The sequence below is a fragment of the Ptychodera flava genome, chromosome 10, assembly GCF_041260155.1.
Source record: "Ptychodera flava strain L36383 chromosome 10, AS_Pfla_20210202, whole genome shotgun sequence".
NCBI lineage: Eukaryota > Metazoa > Hemichordata > Enteropneusta > Ptychoderidae > Ptychodera > Ptychodera flava.
The window spans coordinates 9,735,620-9,758,508 of record NC_091937.1 but is presented as its reverse complement, the minus strand read 5'-3'; the positions used below and the strand labels follow the sequence as shown (position 1 = coordinate 9,758,508).

The 22,889-nt window shown below is 37.5% G+C and overlaps 1 protein-coding gene across 1 annotated transcript in view; it reads right to left on the bottom strand.

The window, feature by feature from the left end:
• LOC139141939 (cation-independent mannose-6-phosphate receptor-like) overlaps nt 1-18,152 on the bottom strand; it is a 59,010-nt gene extending 40,858 nt beyond the window's left edge. Inside the window, exons 1-7 of the mRNA XM_070711714.1 lie at nt 17,984-18,152; nt 8,324-8,675; nt 4,312-4,552; nt 3,254-3,492; nt 2,669-2,837; nt 1,889-2,084; nt 1,283-1,386 (exon numbers count right to left, since the gene is read on the bottom strand). Coding sequence (XP_070567815.1) covers nt 1,283-1,386; nt 1,889-2,084; nt 2,669-2,837; nt 3,254-3,492; nt 4,312-4,552; nt 8,324-8,675; nt 17,984-18,138 — 1,456 coding nt within the window. The 5' untranslated portion in view covers nt 18,139-18,152. The remainder of the gene's footprint in view (nt 1-1,282; nt 1,387-1,888; nt 2,085-2,668; nt 2,838-3,253; nt 3,493-4,311; nt 4,553-8,323; nt 8,676-17,983) is intronic.
• Between the last annotated feature and the right edge of the window lie 4,737 nt (nt 18,153-22,889).

Below are 22,889 nucleotides of genomic sequence, written 5' to 3'. Positions count from 1 at the left end.
GGGCGCTCTTCTATAATTCAATCCCAGCATTCTTTGCGTATGCCCCGTTCATATGCACGACAGTTTTCTCCGTTTATCTATATCAACGATACTTTGTATCAGCGACAAGGTGTATAATAACATTTACTGGCTAATAAAAGAGGTATATTTTATAAAAGGCATGTTATATCATAGTAATTTGTTTCGTATTTGTTATTTACGAGTATTCAAAACAAAAAAAACATGGCGGCGCCCATCATGAGAAAGAAGGGTACACTTCCGGTTACTCGCATAGTATATTATGAATAAGCGCATGCGTAGTCATAAGCCGCTGGCGCGACTATTATTTATCTCATTAATATGAAATTTCCATGTCAAATGTTTATCAAAAACAACCCCAACAAAAGATGCTTGTAGAACTTCTTCTATGATAACATTCTTTACAGATAAATTGCATTGTAGCATGTGAAAAATTCAAAGTGGGATTCACTGATTATCAATTTTTCAGTCTTCATAGATCTTTATTGCACCTTGTGTGTTGTAGAAATCTATGTACGGTACATGATCTGTGAAGACTGAAGCAATAGTTCAGTGATCTTTCCTCAAATTCTGGGGATGGCTACACTACAGTGCAGCAACTGTATGATTATCTCTACAGAAGGTACATGTATTTGAAGCTAGCTTTAACAAATCACTGAGATATTTTCAAACAAAATAAACATAACTTCTGAAGGTTCCAGAAAACATTGGCTTGGCTTGCTACAGTGGCAGTGTAGCTGACTGAAGTCAAATGAGAATACGCAATCTGGTTTAGGAGGAACAGGAAACTGCTTTACAGAGCAAGTGTGTCACTTGTTGGATGTCTGCTCATGACCAGAGTCAAAACTAGGACACGAATCAGATCAGAAAGTTAGGTTTTTTGATATGAGATCAGAGTTGGCTCCCCTCTTATCAGATATAGAGCACACTCCACTCACATTTTAAGGAACAGATGCCCCACAAGCAATGGTTAGCCGCAAAATTAAAGTAAACAGCATAGACAAATTAGGCTTAAGAGTTGCATCTAATGTACTTTCACCCCTTTAGCACAATGGTTCGGCCCATTCCAACTGTTTTCCATGGTAACATTGGACTGCTACACAAAGAAATGGGGAAAGAAGGTTTAAAATATGATCTCAGACTTCCTTGGTCATTTGGGCAGGGTTTGTCCTCTGTTTTATATTACAATAACAAGAGAGGTAACAAAGAAAGTCTGTGTCTGCAAAATTAGAGATTTCTAAGGAAAAAATACAACAAGGCTTACCAGTTTTGTTACACTTGAAGTTGATCACTGATGTGCGTTGAAATCCATTGTGGTGGCAAACTGCACCATGTTTGTAAATCAACACCAATTCCCCATCTGAATATCTATGAGAAACAATTGGACAAAACTTCATGATGTTACATTGAGCAAGATTTGCCTCAGAAAGCACAACAAAACATAGATTTTTAAAAACTAGGTCTATGAACAAAAATAGGGTAGCATCGTACATTATTTTCAAAAAAGAAATGCTTTACTGAGTTTTCGAGTTGACAATTGGAGCTGATTTTTAAAGGGATATCTTTCAGTTCCAGGGCTCACTTCTTTATCCCTTTACCTGCCAGACATTATCACTTCCCCATCTGCCAAGTCAGTAAAAAGCAGTATTTAGCCAAAACCATAAGTATTTTCACCCACCAAATCATGTTTACAGTATCTCTGTCTTCAGGGGCTTTCAAATCTTCAAATCTTCATTAAAATGCACCATATGGGACATGTTTTGCTTCACTAGTTTTAACCAACTTGACGTGATGGTGAAATATGAACTTGGCAGGAAAGGGGTTAAAGTTACATTCTTTATTGTAGTCACACACTAGGCTACACACATACCTGAGAATCCTTTGAGAGTTTCTTCCAATAACAGCACCCCAGGTACCTCCATCAAGTGTCTGGCACACGGCAGCGTCTTCCTCATTACGGCCATCTCCATCACAATCCATTGAGATAGTTCCACACACATTGATGAAGTAGGTGTAATGTTTGCTGTCCCAACCAACTCCTCCAGTAGTGTACTTGTTCTCTGTCTCTGTGAATAAAATAACAGATTTTAGCTCTCAAATTCTGCAGCTAAGCCACGAGTCAGAGATCAGTGATAGCGTGTATTTTCAAAAACCCTTCAGTCAATTGAGATTGATGCAGTTTAAGTCCATAAAATTTAGCAGTTATACTTAAAAATCATGATAATGACATTATACCCGTTATAATGACAACAGGTATGATGAACATGATACGGAAAACACGTAATTATGAGAGGAAATGTAAGAGATCACATGATTGTCTCGTAAACACACTGGGTAAAAAGTACTGTTGCCTGACAATATATTACGCAGAGCATTGATGTTAATCACTGTTCACTAACAAACTTGCTGCAGATGTTCTTTACCTGGGTTGAAACTGATTTTGAAGACACACATACTTAGAGTGTCAGAAAATTCTGGCAAGATTCTGTACAAGTTCACAGTATTTTTGGAATCAAGGGATATTTTACAGTATTGTTGTAGACTGCAGGTTAACAAAGTGATGTAGTTGCTGGGATGAAATTTGTGACAGATGTGAATATCTCCATTTCTTAATCTCCTGACCAGACACACAAAAGTCAGTCCAACTCACCAGGATCTTTGGTCAAAGGTGAAAGGTCAATGTCAATGCCATGATTCTCTTGTGTAAAACCACACTCGCCAGCCTTAGCAACACTGTATTCTGTCTTGCAGGCATACTCTGTGATCCATTCAATTTCATATCTACAGTTGATGTTTGATAAGAGGACAGGATCTCTTCCCTGAAAGACAATACAACAAACAAAGAAATAAACACCTTGTGGTTTAAAATGTCTTTGCTTCTCCTTTGATAACCTTTTGAACTCTGTAGGTTTCCCAATATGAAGTCAGATCAAGGTTCAAAGTTTACATCAAGCATGTGCCATAGTAATCACTTTGTGCTGAGCTTGTTGATTAGACTGAAAGATCTGTCACTTGAGGGCGCTCTTTACACTCCCCACTCTTACACCCTTGAGCAATGGATCTTTCAGTCTACTTGATGATGAGCGAAATCTGATTAAATCCTACCTGTTGTGATCTACTTTTTTTCTCTATCACTTATTTATTTATCATTTACTTACTTTTTTTCTGCCTTGAGGGACTATCATCATAGAGGCATGGTAGTATGTAGCAACAAAAATAGTATATATCCACTTACCCCACCTCGCATGCCCTCATCTTGGGGACAAACAAACTTTATTGTAACTTGTGGTTTGAGACCATTGCACTCAGCCAGCCCTGGCACAGCAGCAGCTTCATAGTGCAGAGATAATGTTTTATCATCTGCCACAGTCAGGGCCATCGCAAGGGATGGTGATCCCATATCATACGATGTCTGTGTGTCTGTTTTGATCAAACATGCTGCTGACCCCTGCGGACAACTCTCAGTGGCGCCACCTGGATGAGAAAATCACAAAAAAATTCATCAAAATACAGGTGTTCATTCTCTTTGCTTAAAAATGTTAATTTTGTGGAAAGTCTAACATGAGCTAATGATGTTTTGAAATGTAAGATATTTTCAGCAAAAACAACCACCATTGGCTTGCTATATTTTGCTAATTATAGACCAAAAAACCAATCCATATTCACATGCAGATTGTTGACGAGCAATGAGATGTCCAATAAATTGACATGCATATGTATGACATAGGTCAATGTCCTTGTACCAAGTTTGAATAAAATCGTTGAGATATGCCTGAGTTATGGCTCTGTACATGGAAAAAATCATAACAAAATGGCCGCACAGCGGCCATATTGGATCGTATCACAAAACAAATTGATGTGCATAGCTATGACATTGGTCAATGTCCTTGTACCAACTTTGAATAAAATCGGTTGGAACATACCTGAGTTATGGCTCTGTACATGACAAAATTGTAATAAAATGGCCACCTGGCAGCCATATTGAATCGTATCACAAAACAAATACACATGCATCTGTATGACATATGAAGTAATCCTTGTACGAAGTTTCAATTAAATCACTCCAGGCATCTCTGAGATATCTGCGTGAACGGACGCACGCACGCACGCACGCACGCACACGCACACACGGACATGACCAAACCTATAAGTTTCCCTGGACGGTGTCCATGGGGACTAATTACATAGATGGACAGCTCATATTTGACATTTTTAACATACATCATTTGACCTTTGATCATTTGACCTTTGAACCCTGCACTATGGAAGTGAAGAGGACTACCAACTATGTACCTGTTTCAGGTGTAATATCACGGCAGACATTTATGTACAAGTCTTCACCGTCTTCCGAGTCAACCAGGTACCCTCCGACTGTTTTAACCAGTGGACTTAGATCCCTCTTGTTGTGGTCGTTGTCGTAGACGAAGCACTTCACCTCTTCCTTGGCTGGATTGGTGACTGCTTTGCAAGCTACTGTACTGTACCACTCAAAAAAATACGTACAGCCAGACTGCTCAATGAATTCCGGTGATCCCTGTGTTTTGATGATAAAAATTGTGGGAAGATACGTAATGAAATGAAAACTGCACTTAATTGACAGGTGAAATGTCATGTTTTGGAGGTCAAAAAATGAGAATTTAATTTTCATATTAAAATTCCAAAAGAAAACAACAAAAAGAAGTGAATAGTTTAAGCAAAGTAATACAATCAATGATGATATTATTTTACAAATTTTCAATCGTATAAAAAGTGGCAAGATTGGATTACAGGTTCTGCCCAGGAGTTCCAAGAGTGCTGGACGGCTCATTAATATTTCATGAGCATTAATATTCATGAAAAACTGTAACATTTATATGCTTGTATTTTACATTCTTAGGGCTTGATATACAAATAATAGCCAATTCCACTGTACCTTCAAAGTATTTTTTCAGTTTTAATGAACAAAACAGAAAGAAAAAAAATCTTTAGTAGTTGTAAAGGAATCTTTTGAAGCTTCTGAAAAATAATGTACCACTTTTTTGTCATCATTTTCCTGTGCTTATATCATCCCTCACCACTATGAAGTTTGGATTACCATTGCACTGTACCAGCATCCAGTGTTTTTTCAAATGACCTAGGTGGTCTTGTTACTGCTCATGCGCAGACTCTATAGAGTTTAAACCAAGAACTTAGGGGTTGGCTAATCGGCCATAGTTTGAAAGTGGAATTTCTCGATGTCAAATTCACTTCAATTGCTTCTTGATAGTCATTGTAGAATGGGAAAATTCACAAACAGAGAGGCTTGTTGCCACGGACAAGTAACTTTTGGCTTATTGACCTGAAAAATAAGTGAGTGTTCATTGATAATTCAAAGACTGGATTCGTTGACACCAAACTTGCTCGTGACTTTCATTGCATGCAGTCTTTCCACAATGCCACTCATTGAGTTTGAACTGAACATTGAAGAGTACGTTTTAGTTAGAAGTCCTGTTTTTTGTGCTCATTTTCGCTTCCGTACTTCATTTTTGTGGTGTTATAAACCTTGATACAAAGCAAAAAAACTTCAGTTTTTCTCCTTCTTTCGATCGTACAGAGATACTGTGTGACAGGAAAACCGTGTCTAGTTCATTTGGGGCGATGATCTTGTGAACGTACGTTCAACAGCTGAACAGCTTTTCATATGCAAAATCAGCGTACGGTAATCAACCAGTGGTATTGTTTAAATAGCATTTTATTGAAAGGCATTCTATAGTACCATTGTTTTCATCAACTCTTCATGCAATTTTATGAACTGCTTGACCTCAAAGTGTCATAGACATTCATGTTGATTGTTCAAGCATTGACTGCAAGTGCCGGTCTATGGCGCGTAATCAGGCCAATATTCTAACTCCCCTTTTCAACCATGACAACTCGACATTCAACATTCAACTCCCATTTTCAACTATACAAAGCGACATTCAACATTCAAACTCCCCATTTTCAACTATACAAAGCGACATTCAACATTCAAACTCCCATTTTCAACTATACAACTCGACATTCAACATTCAAACTCCCCATTTCAACTATACAAAGCGACATTCAACATTCAAACTCCCCATTTTCAACTATACAACTCGACATTCAACTTTCGAACTCCACATTTTCAACTATGGAACTCAACATTTTGGATTCGTATTCCCCATTTTCAACTATCGAAGTCATAGGTCCCCCTAGACCACTAGCCAGCGAACACAAGCCAAAATTAGCATACATATAGTCAAATACGACTTTAAAAAATCGTCGGTGTCATTTTACATGAAACTACTTATCACTTTGTTAGGGAGTCCCAAACATATGGTGACCTCGCAGTTAATTTTGGACGACACCGGGTTCGTTAGTGACCACGTCAGTGTGGAGTTTGTCTAGGCTGCTACTTGACCTTGACCAGCCCGACAGACGGAGAGATGTGTCACGTAGGTGTGAGAGTCTTGTTAGACTTTTGTCACAGTTAGGCCTAAGTGGCATTTGAATGTGTAGTGAGCGTATTGTCCAGCTGGTGCAAGCCGCTCAACGTGAAATACATGATGTTGAACATAGTGGTCACGGTGTAATAAAGGGAAAGTGGCTTCACTCATCAGCCATCTCGTCTTGTATGTGGTTTGGTGTGTTTAGTGTTAGCTCTGCATTGCACTGGGCTGTGTGTTACCGGCGTTATACGGCCTCCCGCTACATGTGGTGGGAGGGCCGTATAACGCCGGTAACACACAGCCCTGCCTAGCCCTGCGTACGATGCTGTGTGTTCCGCTACAGCTAATCGCCACGCTCACCAGGCGATTAGCTGTAGCGGAACACACAGCATCGTACGCAGAGCTAGTTTAGTGTTTGAGTTGTGTTTTGACTGTAATAGTGTGGAAATTAATAAGCGAGTTGTTAATTTTAAAATAAGCCATGGCGAGCCACGCATGCATGCTCTTGATTAGACGACATGATAGCGACCGAATTAGGCCTACGTGATGGCGGAGGTCGGCGGTAAATCTTGATAGCATCACAAGTGTTTCCAGTCCATATTTTTGGACCCTCTAGAACATCACATAGGAATAACTCTAAAACTCCGAAACGTCATGTGACGTATCTATGACGCGTTCTGACGTAGTATAGCCCAGAGGAAAAACGTGGGTAACTACAATGAAGCAAGTTAGGGATGCCTAGGGAGAATGCGAATCCTAAATGTTGAGTTCGAGAGTTGAAAATGTGGAGTTCGAAAGTTGAAAATGGGGAATAGCAATCCCAAATGTTGAGTTCGATAGTTGAATGTTGAGTTGTAAGCTTATAGTTGAAAATGGGGAGTTTGAATGTTGAATGTCGAGTTGTATAGTTGAAAATGGGGAGTTTGAATGTTGAATGTCGCTTTGTATAGTTGAAAATGGGGAGTTTGAATGTTGAATGTCGCTTTGTATAGTTGAAAATGGGGAGTTTGAATGTTGAATGTCGCTTTGTATAGTTGAAAATGGGGAGTTTGAATGTTGAATGTCGAGTTGTATAGTTGAAAATGGGGAGTTTGAATGTTGAATGTCGAGTTGTATAGTTGAAAATGGGGAGTTTGAATGTTGAATGTCGAGTTGTATAGTTGAAAATGGGAGTTTGAATGTTGAATGTCGAGTGTATAGTTGAAAATTGGGAGTTAGAATATGGCCTTGATTACGCGCCATACCGGTCGGTCACTTGTCAATGCTGGTCGGAAATTCTGAGTGCCGGACGGGCCCGACCAGCGCCGTCCGGCGTGGGCAGAACCCTGCCGGATTATATGAGTATACTTGCGTACATGTACATACAGGTGATGAATAAGCTGACGTTCATAACAAAACAAATTATTATCATTTGATTTCTTTACTTAAATGACACTGATTAATACATTTCATGAATGAAAACTGATATGTTGTACTTCAAGCATGGACCAGTTTGGTACGACTGAATGACTTTATAAATTTTGAAACCGCTGTTTGTGGTTGATTTTTATCTGATAAATCATAGACAGTAGTTTTTTTACGGTCTATGGATAAATATACATATATGATATCAAAGATTTATCTGTTGTATCATTCAATGACTGCTTGAAGTCTTATGAGACACGGCAAGTTGAAGAGAAAGATCCTATATTATTAACAAGAAATGCTGAAGGGATGTGGGGAGGGGAGCCTGGTAAACCATAGTAGAGGCAGGCCTCCTCTATATATATATCCAGACTGTTATCCTGAGTGCAAGTTTACTGAATTATCTAGCAGACATGATTTTGCTCACTAAGTTTAATATGACAAAGTTAAGTGCATCTGCTCACATTACTTACCAGTGTTTTGCCACATCTGAAGTTGATGCTGGTGGTGACATATTCAACTTTCTCAACTGGTTCATCGTCGCCATCGGAAACACCACCTGTCATCGTGCCAGGAGGCAGTGTCGCATGAGGAACTTGGCAAACTGGACCTTTGAAATCTAGACGGAATCCACCCTGTTCATCATCATTTTCCATGGAGAGTGTGTCCGTATAGTTGCCAATGTTGACAAATTGGCCATTGTCTTCTTTACAGATTGAACTTCCTTGACACTCTGTTTGTTCGCTGGTCCCAAAATTTTGACACATTGCAATGTGGTAAATCACAACTTTGCTGTCTGCTGATTTCGTCTGGACTTGCCAATTCCTGAAAATACCAACAAACATTATCATAATTAGACCTTACAGCAAACAGGCAAAGCTCATGTCTTCAAAAGATGAACGACAGTGCTCACACTCACAGTGATAAAGGAAAGATCTTTAGGTATCACCTTCCATTAACCCTTATCCTGTCAAGTTCATATGTTACCATTAGGTCAAGTTGGTCAAGACCATTGAGGAACAACACGTCCTGTATTGCATTCTAACAATGACTTGAACTTGAAGGCCCAAGTAAATATATACATTCATGTAGTGTAAACCTCTTTTGTACTGACTAAAACTGCTATAACATACCACAGCAAGCACATGTAGGTGAAAATACACTCAGGCTAATGTTGCTTTTACTAACATAGCAGATGGAAGAATATGGAAAACATCCACAATTATTGAATTAATTGAAGTATGCTGAGAATTCCATAAAAAGGTATAGTGCTCCATTTTGACAGCTAAAAGCCCATATTTTGAACAAAATTGACACAATGTTATTTTATGGTATCTTTAGTGATTGTTTGTTTGTAAAAGGTAGTCATGTTCCTCTGCATTTTGAAATAAAACATTGCTGCAACATGACAGACAGGTAACATTCAAGAAATTTTCAGTAATTACCAAACATTCAAGAAAATTAGGTTTGATTATGGAAACAATGATTAGTCACTGCTTTGTCAATGATGATTTCGGTGCAATTGATGAGCTAGTAGCTTGAATTTTTTGATGATTTTTTTTCAATAATTTTACTTTATCAGTCAATTGTAACTTACTTGTTCTACTCCCTCTATCCACTATTTAGCTTGTCAACACAGCGTCTATATATGTTAAAATGCACTCTTATTGTAAAATTTGAACTCTAGTCTGGCAAAAATTCACTTGTTAACAATAACAATTACTGTCGTAGATATTAAAATCAAAAAAAGTGCAAAAATTTCAAAAGTTGCACCTATAGGCACTTAAAGTAGGCCAAATAATTACCATGGATACGAAGTATCACTCAATAAACATTTTTTAAACGTATGCACCGATATTGTGATGAGTTTGTGGATTGAACATATCTATTGTATAGTAATGCACTGTCATTTAAAAACCAGACTGAAAGTTCAGTACGCTTTTTAAAAGAAAATGATTCAACACATGTTGTGATAAAAACAGTTGATGACTAACTGCTTGCTTTTGTAACATACACATATTTATTACATGCCTGGATGTGAGTGCATATCAGTGCAGTGATTTGAATAGGAACATCCGGGGAGTTAGGGGGCTGTGTGAACGATGTAAAGGTATGGACCAGTTTCCATGTACCTGGTCTTGTGAAGCCCTTTGGCGTTTTTGACGTCAAGGTAGAAGCTTAATGGTAGATGTAAAATATCCATGCATGCACTGCTATTTTGACTTTCGTTAAAATTTGTTTGATGCTGGTCTATAACAGTAAAATTGTTTGAGAATGCCCTGCATTTAACTAAATGTCGTATAGCATTAACTGTGAAGAGGCACGTGATAAAAATATTAATGCCTGAATACATGGGTTTATGTGCCCTGGCAGCAGGAGACAATTTGCCCTTCTGGAGTTGGACAAATTGTCACCTGCTCTTGGGCACATAAACCCATGTACATGTATTCAGGCAATAATATATGATATTGACTGGGTAATATGTGTATATAAATTTGTATGTCACAAATAGTCATGTTGGAAAAACAGAAGAGGAGATGACAATTTTCTTTCATAGATACTGGACAAAACACCAAGAAAATTAATATGCATGGATGTACATGTAGCTAGTATTTCCACAGATTTAAAAAAAACACGTACTATGGTTTCTTTTTGTTGGGGTATTTTGTTTTATTGAATAATGTAGGCAGCCACTTTGGGGAAAAGAGTGTGCTGCCACTGATATGCTGTGCATGAATTTGATTCAATCATACCAATAATTCACAGTTATTTAAATAATGATTTTATTTTTCAACCAGCAGTTTTTTCTCATTTTAATTACTTTGTGGAAAACACCAACATATGATCAGTATTTCTTCATTAAATTTTCCAAATGAGCTGTGACGTTTGAAGAACACCACACAGCAACAAAGCAAATATTATGATTGCACTGACACAACATAAAAGCGAAACAGCTTGATACATGTATAACTGTATTATGTAGAGCTCTATCAAATGACATACCTCTGAATTATTTATGATCTGGAGCAATTTTTGCAGACAAATCATCAAAAACTGGTTGATGTTAGCAACTATATTTTTACATGTTTATCACCATGCGATTAGACCTTTGTTTGATAATACTGTAATTTATAATTATAGAAATATACATGGGTATTATGTAAATTTCACCAAGACATCATTCACACTGTACATTTTTGCGGATGTTCACGATTTCTGAAAATGACAGTTTTCATTTTTGAACAATTTTAATATTTCTCCTAGTAAATAAGTTAATGTAGGCTGAAAAGAAAGACATCGCATAGTTCAGAATATTTTTTATAGAGTACTGAGCTTTTCATTTATCACTGTAAGCTGCTCAGTAATCTCAAAATTTATCATCACGAAGGGCGGAAGTCTATTTTGACACCGACAAGCCATTCAACTGATCTTTCAAGAATACTCCATCAACATCATTTGTACTTCAATCTATATATTTTGAAGCCATCAGTAAACTATTTGTTTTGAAGCCATCAGCAAACTGTCTCATCTAAATCCCTGGACTCACATGAGTACATTAAACTGTTGAAATGATGGATGCAATCGGCAAAGTACGCATCTCAGCCACACCTGTAAAATGCAGGTGCAGGTACTAGAACCACTTCTCTGTTAATAAGTTACCCAATGTGCTTTTGGCAAACCTTTTTGATATTTTGTCAACCACCTGAGATCATTTGTATTCTACTGTACTAATGATCAGTCTTTCAGTTTTTCAGTCTTTTGCCATTTATGCGTATGCGTACATGGACATGTATGATGCAACAGTGTGCTTTCTCTTAAGGTAGTATGCGCGTTGAAAATGAAAGACTTTATCTTTTGCTCAAACTTCCCTAAATGAAACTTTCAACCATTCTCCTGCCAAATCAACAATAAAAATCGGGGGGTTCACCATTCAAGGTTTGGAACTAGCAAAAGAAATAACCAAACACTTTGCGATATTTGAAATTCAAAATGGCCGCCATCCTTGTGTTAACTCTGTGGGGAAAATTAAATTTTGGATTTTGTGAAAAACTAAGACGGTGAAAGTTTTTCTTTCTTCAAAAGCTTTAAATGAGCCCCTACAAGTGGTGGATCAGAAAAGAATTGTAGAAATTTGAGAGTCTGACTATCTGTCCTCGAGGCACATTGTACCATAAGGAGGGAGGAAATTGAGATGATACATGTAGGATTATACATTTTTCAATGCAAGTTATATTGACCAAAATGTTGGCAAACACTCACCTAACATCAACATTGACTTGCGTATGATTCAAATCCATGTTGATGGGATGAAAAAAGTTAAGGTACATAAAGTTCACACCTTGAAATTAAAAGACTTAAGCCTTTGCCCAATCGTTCCTCAGGGAAACCATTCTCATTCAAAATCAAGAATAAAAATCAGGGGTCATCGAGCAAAATTTCATGCTAAAGAAACAAATTACCCGATATTTATGGACACTGGACATTCAATGCCTGCAATCCCTGTGATAACTCTATGAGGAAAGAAATTTCTGAAATAAGCCTGTGAAAAGTTTATTTTCTCAATCACCTTCAAAATGAATCACCACCAAAAATGTATTGTAAAAGCTTGAGAGTCCAATATCTGTCCCCTCTCAGTGCATTCTATACAGACCACTTTATGTAGCTTCTAATGATACCTGCAACATTGTCTGTACTATTTACACTGCGCAGGCCCACACAGAAATCAATTCTATTTTTACAAAATTCCCTTTCATGAAACATGCTTTTACATATAATAATCTTTCTACATGTCCACCATATTGTCACAGATGTTACACATACTACTATCTTTCACTTACACTAACTGCCAGTTCTACTAGTTTCAGGATTACACAAGTACATTGGCTGATCATATGCACTGAACGCTGTACCTTGGTTTGTTTTGCTATAAATAGAATTCTTGTTTTCCCCTTCCTTATTCTACTACCAATTTGAGACAATACCAGTAGATTTCCTCTTGATGATATATTCAAAGAGCCAGTAGCTATAAATTTTGATGTTATTTTTTTCATTAACTTTGTTTTTAATGTCGACTGCAGTTTCTTTTTCTACTCCCCATAGCACATTGGGATACACAGTATTCAGCTTGTCAACTCAGCCTGTACATGTGTGAACTTCATTGTTATTGTTCAAAAGTGAATTCTGGTCCGGGCTAGAATTCAAATGTAAACAATAACAGTGCATTCTGACATAGATAAGTTTGTGTTTCAACATGCCTTAGGGAGTATGGTGTAATGGGAATTTGCAATTGTAGTATTAAACAAAAATAATGAAAAAATTATCACTAGTTACAGCTGCTGACCCTATACTCTATATGTAAGCTGAACTATAGTATATATACCTGACAAAGATGTTCTGATTTTATCTATCCATTTTAAAAGACTATCATTTCTTCATTCTATTATCAGAGGACACACACATACCATACCATAGTGTTCCTAATGCCATTGAATTTCAGTGAAAGTTTCTTTAAACTGTCCTGAGCTTTCTAGTAATTTGGATAATCAGTTAAACAACCAATCAATCACAGGCACTCATATATAATACAAGAGAAGCTTTAATATTTTCAAACTTTCCACAAGGAAACTCTCAACCAATATTTTTCATATCAAGAGTTTCAAAAGAGCAGTACGTCACTGTGCAAAGTTTGGAATGAGAGAAATGATTTTCCTGAAATTTAGTCTCTTTGAAATCACAAATGGACAGAATACCCTTTATGTAAACTCTACATAGCAATAATTATGTTTCTACTTTCACAAAAACAAAGTGATGAAAACATCCTTTACACGTTGAATGAGTCAAAACAAGCAGCAAACAAGCGAGGTAATGTAGAAATTTTAGCATCTAAATATCTGTCCCCCAGGCACATGTACTCCACCTTTACTCCACCTTTCATTTCTTAAAATGCCCAAATACTTTTTACATCTTTTGGAACAAATCTGAACACTTTCCTGAGCGGAAGTAATGGCTAAGGCTTTATATGCCATTTTCTCTAAGATGATTATCCATAATGATATGTCAAACCTGTGATTTTCATTAGCCATTGTAGTATTACACTGTAAATGTATTGGTACACGCACACACCCCTGGTACATACAGTGCTTCCAAACACCTATGAGGAAATGGGTCGCCACAACTCATATAAAATATTTTACATTAGGCACTTTAAATAAAATTCTTTGTTTGCCGACCGCATGCTGGTAGGTTTTCAGAGAAAATTAAGAAAACAAACACAATGTTAACACTTTAAAATAAACATTAATATTTTTCCACAAGAACATAAATAAAAATTGAGCTTATGATATTACACTTGTGTTTTTTGTCTGTGTTTGTTTTTTCCCTGGCTGGCTGGTAGGTTTTTCAAAAATTCAAGGATGGCAAACAAAGAATTTTCTTTAAATGGCCTTACCTGGAAATGGAAAGCTGTTCATGTGTTAGGCCTCACGTTTGCAAAAATGACAAATGAATTCAACAAGCTTTTAGTTGGATTTGGAACAGACTAATGTTGGCAGTCCCGGATCCCTAAATGGTACAGACAAATTTACCATGTGATAAATTTACAATCTATCAATGTGTTATGTTACCACTGAATTTAAATCAGGAAATCAACAAACTTAATATGACAGATATGTCTGGCATAAATTATATCTGAAGTACTGTGTTTGCACTCTTTAAAAATTGACCCATTTCTCAATAAATAGTTTGCCATTCTTATTTCTACAGACCAGGCTGCATTTAAAGGGATAGTACAGTTCACTAGCTGAATTTTGTATGTCAATTGCAAGTTCTTGTCCTACTCCCAAAGATATGTTGAAACACCCACTATTTAGCTTGTCAATACAGCATGTATGTATTTTTATAAAGTACACATTTTACCAACAGTCTGCATAAAAATTTACTTGTCAACAATAAGCGATGTAGTCTCTATATACTGTACACAAGTTGAGTCAACAATCTCAACATTGTACATCATAAACACGATTTGGCAGCAGAGCAAGAAACTGTAGTTGATTATTTAAAACAAATGTTACTGAAAAATCATCAAAGAAGTATAATATCATTTATTTTCATCAAGTATGATTGTCCACTGGACAAGAGTCCTCCCTTTTCCGGTCAATGTTATCCAACTTTTGCATTGTACTTGGAGCATGCTGATAGACTTATATGTACGGAACATACGGTGTAATCATTTCTGACTTGTTATCTGCCCCCTTGAATCTGCTGGAAGAAGAAATATCTAACAGGGAGGAAAATATAATAGTTGCTTGGATTATATTTGTGATGAGCTATGTTCGATTTTTAATGGACTAGTGACAGAGTGAGGGATGGAAAGAGATTTGTATGATAACATGATATGCATATCAACTTTTACATCAATACACGCAAACTTTAAGAATTTGCAGACTCATCACATATCTGAATTAGTTTTCGCAGGACATTGATCTACATAAAGAGTAGAGATTAGAGAGGAGTTAATCCCTCCGGGACTGCAGGAGGTGTTCATTTATGGACGGCTGCCTGGAGGATTAGCTCTTTGGGTTGTTGATGGAGTTAGTCAAGCCTATGGTATGTTGACTACAAGCCATGGATAATCCCAACTGGGTGAACTCATACTATATGTTGGGGAGAGAATACTGCCTAGATCTCACAATTTACCCACATTGCTCTCATAAAAAAGGTTAGGGAGCTGTCATGATTTATGTCCTTGGGGATCAGAGGAATGTGGGGGGTTCACTCAAAAATTAAAAACTTCAAATGGGGGTGCTCAAAATGTGGAGACGAAGAAGGGGGTTACTCAATTTTTGCTGTGATATAAATGAAACACCTCTCAGACTGCACCACTGTACACATCAATTTCTCAAAATTTTCCATGCGAGGGGGGACACCCCCCTCTCATACTCTCCCCTTGGGTGACCTAACACTGCCAGTTTTACCTAGAGTAAAAAGCAAATTAAAAAAGTTATCAGACTGCACCATTGCACATGTAAATTTCTCAAAAATTTCCACGTAAGATACATGTAGGGGAACACCCCTCTGACACTTCCCCATCATCCTCTCATGTGTTCTCTCCCATGTACTTTCAAATTCTGCCCAGTCAGATATCCTAGTGAAAACCCTGTCATGATACCCATCCAAATTAAACAATATACTTTATGGTGGAATACTGGTTATAGTGTGAGATTTTACATCTATATTTTGTTGTGACTTTGAATTTCATTTTAATGGTTTCACCTTTTTCAACCATCATGAGATATAACCAATGATAGTCTAGCAGGGTACATCAAGATTTAAAAGGTTCTTTACTGTTGCGTATTTTTGTGAATTTTACAAATACATGTACACTTGTTGTATTTTACTTTTCTAAATGGGGGGGTCAGTCAAAATTTCTGAGTTAGAGAGGGGGGTTACTCAAATCCATCATGGTTGGCAGGGGGGGGGTTACTCGAAATTTCGGAGTTTCCGACGAAATTCCTCTTAACCCCCCAGGCAATAAATAATGACGGCTCCCTTAGTCTACTTGCTCGGCCCGAAAGTACTCGGCTGGGGTCCTTACAATCACAGGGGTTATGGTACATGGATTTATTCAGAGACAAAACTATGGTACCGGAAAAACGGCCGATAGAAAATACTGGGTATCAGTGTTTTTTATCTGCTGTTTTTACGGTACCATAGTTTTATCTCTTTCACACTCACACTGGTGCAGTTTTTACACCATTTTAAAGCTTTTTATGGCTTTATTCATTTATTGTACTTTCTGTAGAGTAGGTTCTCACTTGCACTGGTGCAGTTTTTACACCATTTTAAAGGGCTTTTACACCATTTTAAAGCTTTTTATGGCTTTATTCGTTCATTGTACTTTCTGTAGAGTAGGTTCTGTGTACTAAACTGCTATGTTTTATGTGTTTTGTAGCTTTTGGAGGTAATAGATACGCAAGGTTACATCTTAACTAACAGTATCTTTTGAGCAGACTGCTATTATTACCAATCATTGTCAGGTGTGCAAGCTGCTAACCTCACAGCGATTGCTTGTCAACTTTGTAACTTGCTCAATTGTTACGAAATGAACTCTGAAGGAAGAGGGACACACTCACTAGGATTTCAAGACTGGGTCCGTTAAGTTGGTGGCAGCAACCCTGAACTTCTGTTACAAAAGGAAGCTTGGAACTAATTTGCTTCAGAAACATCAAATGTCATTTGATTTTGTACAAGACATTCTGAAGAAGGCTTCACTGCCTGATATTACTTTGGCGCTGTACAGCCAACCTTGAAGGGGTCAAAGGTCAGGGTTACTTGGGAAAATTGGGATGGAGTTCCTCAAAAGCACAAAAGCACTTGCCATAGAAAGCAGATGGGCCTTTGAGGAAGTCTTTACCAATTTTGAAACATCAAAATTAAATACAGTACCTGTTTAAAAAATTTCACTGGTCTGAACTTGATTCTGTGATAGTCACACTTTTTGAGTTCAACATCATTATCAAACCGTGGTCAGTGGATAATATTATTTCATCGTGAGGCTCTCTCTTGGAGGTACCTTTACTAATAAGCTTTAATCCACCGATTCAATGAAACTTGCAAGTTGTAGGAGGTTGGTGTTACTACAGCCTACAGGAAGTGAACACATAGCTGTCTGCAAAGGCTCGGGTCTTCCCCACTGAGAAGAATGACAAACTTGCAATTGCAGTAATTGAAAAATCTTCCACTGTATTGCAGCTAACATTTCTTATCATTTGTGTTTTGCGACCAAACTGGGTGAAAAGTTTTCGTTAGAACAGTTTGGTCGGAGTACAAGTACCACAATATATTAGCAGTGGGCCGTGCGGTTAAATATTACGTCATTGTCATGTTACCTGCTCTGCAAACGGAAACTTTCATTTTCGCGATCCCACGTTTAAACACGACCATCGTTCCTCTTCGACCTCTTCTCGATGGTCTGCATTCATTGGACTTGGACCTCTGAACGAATGCAGTGGGAAACACGAACAAACAACACTGTAGTTTCAACTAAGGGGTGGATCGACGTCTGCTGGCGGTGTGCTGTGCAAGCGTTAATTGGGATCGACCGAGTGTGAGCGAGGTTGTATAACAAAACTTACCATTTTGTGAGTGGTGTTAAATCGTAGTTCCCGGCAGTGCAGTCTCCGTTGACGAAATTTTCAGTATATGAATAAAGTATAAGTAAGAGGGCCGCCTGTTTGACAAAATATACCAGAGAGGATAGCGTCCGTGTACTGGCACCGTGTTCCGCCATGTTGTGATTTCTCCTTCTGCGCAGTCGTCGTGCGTGTTGTCGTGTCAGCTGTGACTGTCACATGACGATGATAAGGTCATTGGTCACCTTTCGATGAGGTCGCTTGGCGATGCGGGCGACCTAAGGCAAGGGTGAAACTATTGATTTCCAGGGGGAAGCCGATGTAAGGCCAAGAAAAAAAAAGTTTGTTTCTCATCCTCCTACGCGTCAATTCAGACTCGCCGCGTCAGCTTTTTTTGTGCTCACGAGGAAATAAAAAAGTAACAGAAAATCACATATGAAAGGATGAACCAGAATAAAATGAAAGCATATTCAGCAATAACTTGTGGTAGAAATACACTGAAGCAGAAATTAGCTAAAACGAACAAAGATGAAAGAATTCTTGCTCAGTATTTGTGGAATATGTTCATAGGCATCCTAGAGACAGATGTCAACATACTGTGTAGTTGAATAACCACTGCAACTATAGGTTAGTTGTTTTTACACTATTTCTCGATCAGTGATGCTTTGCGCATGTCAAAAACACTCCTTTGATGGCAGCAGATTAAGATTTCATTTTGCATATCGGGGATAACTTATTTAGACATACTGTTAATCATTATAAAGCAAGCTATGAGCCTTTCTGATTGGTATCCTGTTTGTATTGTGAGAAATTACCATGGCAACAAAAAACAGTGCTGTTCCGTAACTTCATTGTTGTCAATTACACTAATGATTTAGTGGCGACTGCTGGACACATGTTAGACTTGCCCAAAGTCTGTTGGATTAATAATGTTGTAATAAAATAAATACATTTCAGCAAAAGTTGTATTGATTTAATTTTACGTGCGTGGTGTGATTGGTTGATGGCAGTTTGGTCGCTATGCGTGGACCCATAAACGGGCAAAAACGTACACGAAGGCAAAACCCCTCGATCACGTGACCTGGCCAAAACCATATCCGGAACGTGGGGTAAAAAAAGGAATAGGAGAGACGGAATGACTGTATAAGTTGACAATCTCTATTTAAATGTCAAAAACAAAAACAAAAAAAAACAGAAAACGCAACGCGACTTGTGGGCTAGTCTACTTGCAAGTCAGTGTGGTTCAGTTATCAGGAAAATATGTAAAACTTGTGCCATCAAATAGCCAAAATAACGTTGAAAGAGAGGGACGAATTTGTCTTTAAGGGACTGGTCAGTTTCTTCAGCCTGGGGGGCCGGTGGATTCATGGGGGAGGGTCACCCTGTTTTTGACTTGGTGATAGGGGGGTCACCATGGTTTTGAAATGCCCAATAGGGGGGGTCAGTGTGTTTTTGAATTTTGACACAGGCTCATCATTGCCTAAAATGCTAGTGTCAGCCACAAATTCATCATTCAGTTGTATTTTTCGGCGCGCCCTTCGGGCGCGTAACTTTAATAATCAGTCATATTTTTCAGCACGCCCAACTTTAACATATCAAGCATACATACATCAGAGATATCTGTATGTTCAATATTTTTCAGCGTGCTCTTCAAGCTCATTACTTTAATATATCATACATCTTTCAGCATGCCCTTCAGGTGCATGACTTTAATATACAAGGCATATATATCAGAGATATCAGGATGTTTCATATTTTTGGCGCGCCCTTCGGGCGCCATACTTTCAGAGATATCTTGATGTTTGCTGAAGTGAAAGTGTACCATATGAAATCTGCATTTCATATGAAAAGGATGACAAATTCCTGATACTTTTCTGTTCTCTCTGTGAGAATTCAGTATGAGAAAGCAACATGCACAAATATTTCACAATATATATTTGATACAGTGACTTATTTTAGAGATAGAAAAATGACAAGATATCTTTCCTTCTCATTGATGCAATTATTTTCCTTTGTTTCATAGGTTTTCTGTAGAAAGATGCTTTTTTATGAACAAAATAACAGTTAAAAAAGGCAGTTTTTGTCATTATTAGCTGTGCTTTTATGGTTTCAATGTTACACAAGAAAAGGTCCTCTCAGACACTGTACACATCAGATTTGGCTAAAAAAGCTCTCTATGGCTCCTCAGTAGATTTAATTGGATGGTTGGCAAGTCTTAACACCCATAAAGTTTTTGATTCACTGCTTTTTCCTCTTTGATATAATGATTGACATCCATTTCTGTACAACAGTTCAGGACATCTGGTATTAAGCAGAGAAAGTGTGAAATACATTCACAGCTGATTCAAAATACAGCTCATTCAAAATGTACTGTATTTAAACTTTAAGATTGACACTTTGAAATTCCTATCTTACAACTGACATGTCAACAATTTCACTAAAACATAGAATGACTATTTAAAATATAAATATATGTAAAATGTAAAATATATATATATATATATATATATATATATATATATATATATAGTCCATCTTTTGTTTTACCTTTGTCGCGCCCGGGGGGGGGGGTCACCCTGTTTTAGAAATTTGGAATAGGGGGGGTCACCCTGTTTTCAAAATTTGGAATAGGGGGGGTCAGCCACTTTTTGACGTCGGCGAAAAATAATCCATCGCCCCCCCCCCGGCCGAAGAAACGGACCAGATCCCTAAAGGTATGATCTCCTAAGCCATCCTTACCCAAACAAAATATCTCGTGGAATACCAGTCCGTCCGCATGTTGAGATGGTGACATTCACAATGTTTGTTCAAAAGTTGTTATCAAGAAATATGACTAAGGTAGAGCGCCTTTGGTATCTCAAACTTTTACAGTAATTCGTTAGTATAACACTCATCGCCGCTTCTTTTGCAGCTCATCGAGTAATTACATCCCTCCCCCCCCCCCGACATATTTTTTTGAAATAGAAAATCTTGTTTTCGAAAATACAACTAACAAGGGGATGGTGGCAATTTTGAATTTCACGTGCCAACAAATTGTGCAATGCACTATTACCCCGGATTTGTGTTCTGAATCTCGAAAAGGAATAGTTTAATGCTCTCTTACGAAAAGTCTGAGCAAAAGTTTAAGCCTAAGTCTTTCAATTTCGAGGCGCGTACAACTTTAAATTATTTTACGATATGGCATGGCACGACAAGATCTTTTCAGCATGAATTGTCTAGTCAGGGAGCCTTTCGTCATATTTGGATTGCCAAAGATAAAAGCTTTGTAACTAGTTTTGTCTTTTGGCTGACTTTTTAAAAAATGTATTGTCATTGTTTGATTATTGACTCAAATACAGATCATACAAAAATGTAATAAATACATTAGTGTTCAATGTCATTTACAAACAGTTTTACCGAGTGCAAAAACCTCTCATATTGCACTATTGTGCACATAAATTTCTTAAAATTTCCGATGCGAGAGGGGGACACCTTCCTCTCGTGCGTTCCCCCTTGGGGTGTCCCATATCAGTTTCAGACAGTTTTACTTCGTAAAAAAAAAATTGAAAACACCTCTGATTGCAATAGACTGCACCATTCCATACATCAATTCTCAAAATTTTCAACACAAGAAAGGGGACACCCCCTCTGGCACTCTCCTCTTAGTCTGGTTCCCTGACCTATTTCTACCGCTGGCGGCGCTGCTAACGAAATTATTAAGGTCAGGTATGAGTTAATGTTTTAGTCAGAATATTGACTGCATATTAACCTCTGTACATGTGCGGCCTGTGGTGACCCTGTTCCCTTAAGATCGCATATCCGAACTATTTGCATCGACGTTCTACTGTACAATGAAATTCATCTCAAACATCTCTTTTGCATAAAGTACAAAGTCTAAGGTGTCTAATAATATTCTTATAACGACCGACTTCAACTGGGAAAATATGATTTGGTATTCTTGTTTTTGATAATGCTATTCTATCAAAAGGATTTTGAACAACAGACAGATACTTCTCATATTTGAAAACACTTTTAATATTACAATAAATATTTAGTTTCTCATTACTTTCTATGGCTTTCTTCCAGACATCAACAAACTTTGCTTTCAAGGAATGTTTTACTGACCTAATTACTGTAGAAATTTACAATTCTTCACTCTCATCAAGTGTGAACAATTACAGAATGCAGAGATAGATTTAACAAAGTCTAAAATGTAGGTAGATCCTTCTCATGCAATTTTTTTCCAAGTTCAAATGCTAAGGCAAGGAGACTATTGTTTTTAAGGCTTTCTAAAAAACCCCAATATTTTATCACATTAGCGATAACACACGGCAGAAGTGAGATACGCCAAGTTCCCCCAACAAGCATGGATGCATGCACTTTGTTGACACCAAGAAGGTGTTTGCATGCCTTCAACTGAACAATCTCAAATTCAAAGTTAGGTTTCAGAAACTATTCACTAAATCTTTTGAACTTACTTTTCTAAACAAGTAAAACCCCACACCTCTGATCTACACATAACACTGGTTTGACTAGAGAGTCAAAAAAGATGCAGTTGCACCATGCAGGTGTCCCATTTTGAGAGTTAGAGGTTTTCATAAAAGCAAATAAAGAACGCAATGCCTTGCTTTTTTAAAGAAATTTCCAGATGGAATAAAAGTGATACCTAGATAAGTATATGAGGAAAGATATCTAGTCTCTTATCGTAAATGTAAACATTATATTTATGCATACAATCCTTGTTTTCTTGAGACTTATTGATAACCGCCACTTATTACAAAAGGATTCAAGCAACCTGAGTGAGTGCTGCAAACCATGCTGTGAGGTTGATACAAATATCATCTGCAAACATAAGAATGGCAGTTTTCTATCAAGCAAAACAGGAGCATCAATACATTTGTTATGAAGTAAAGTTGCAAATCATTTAAAA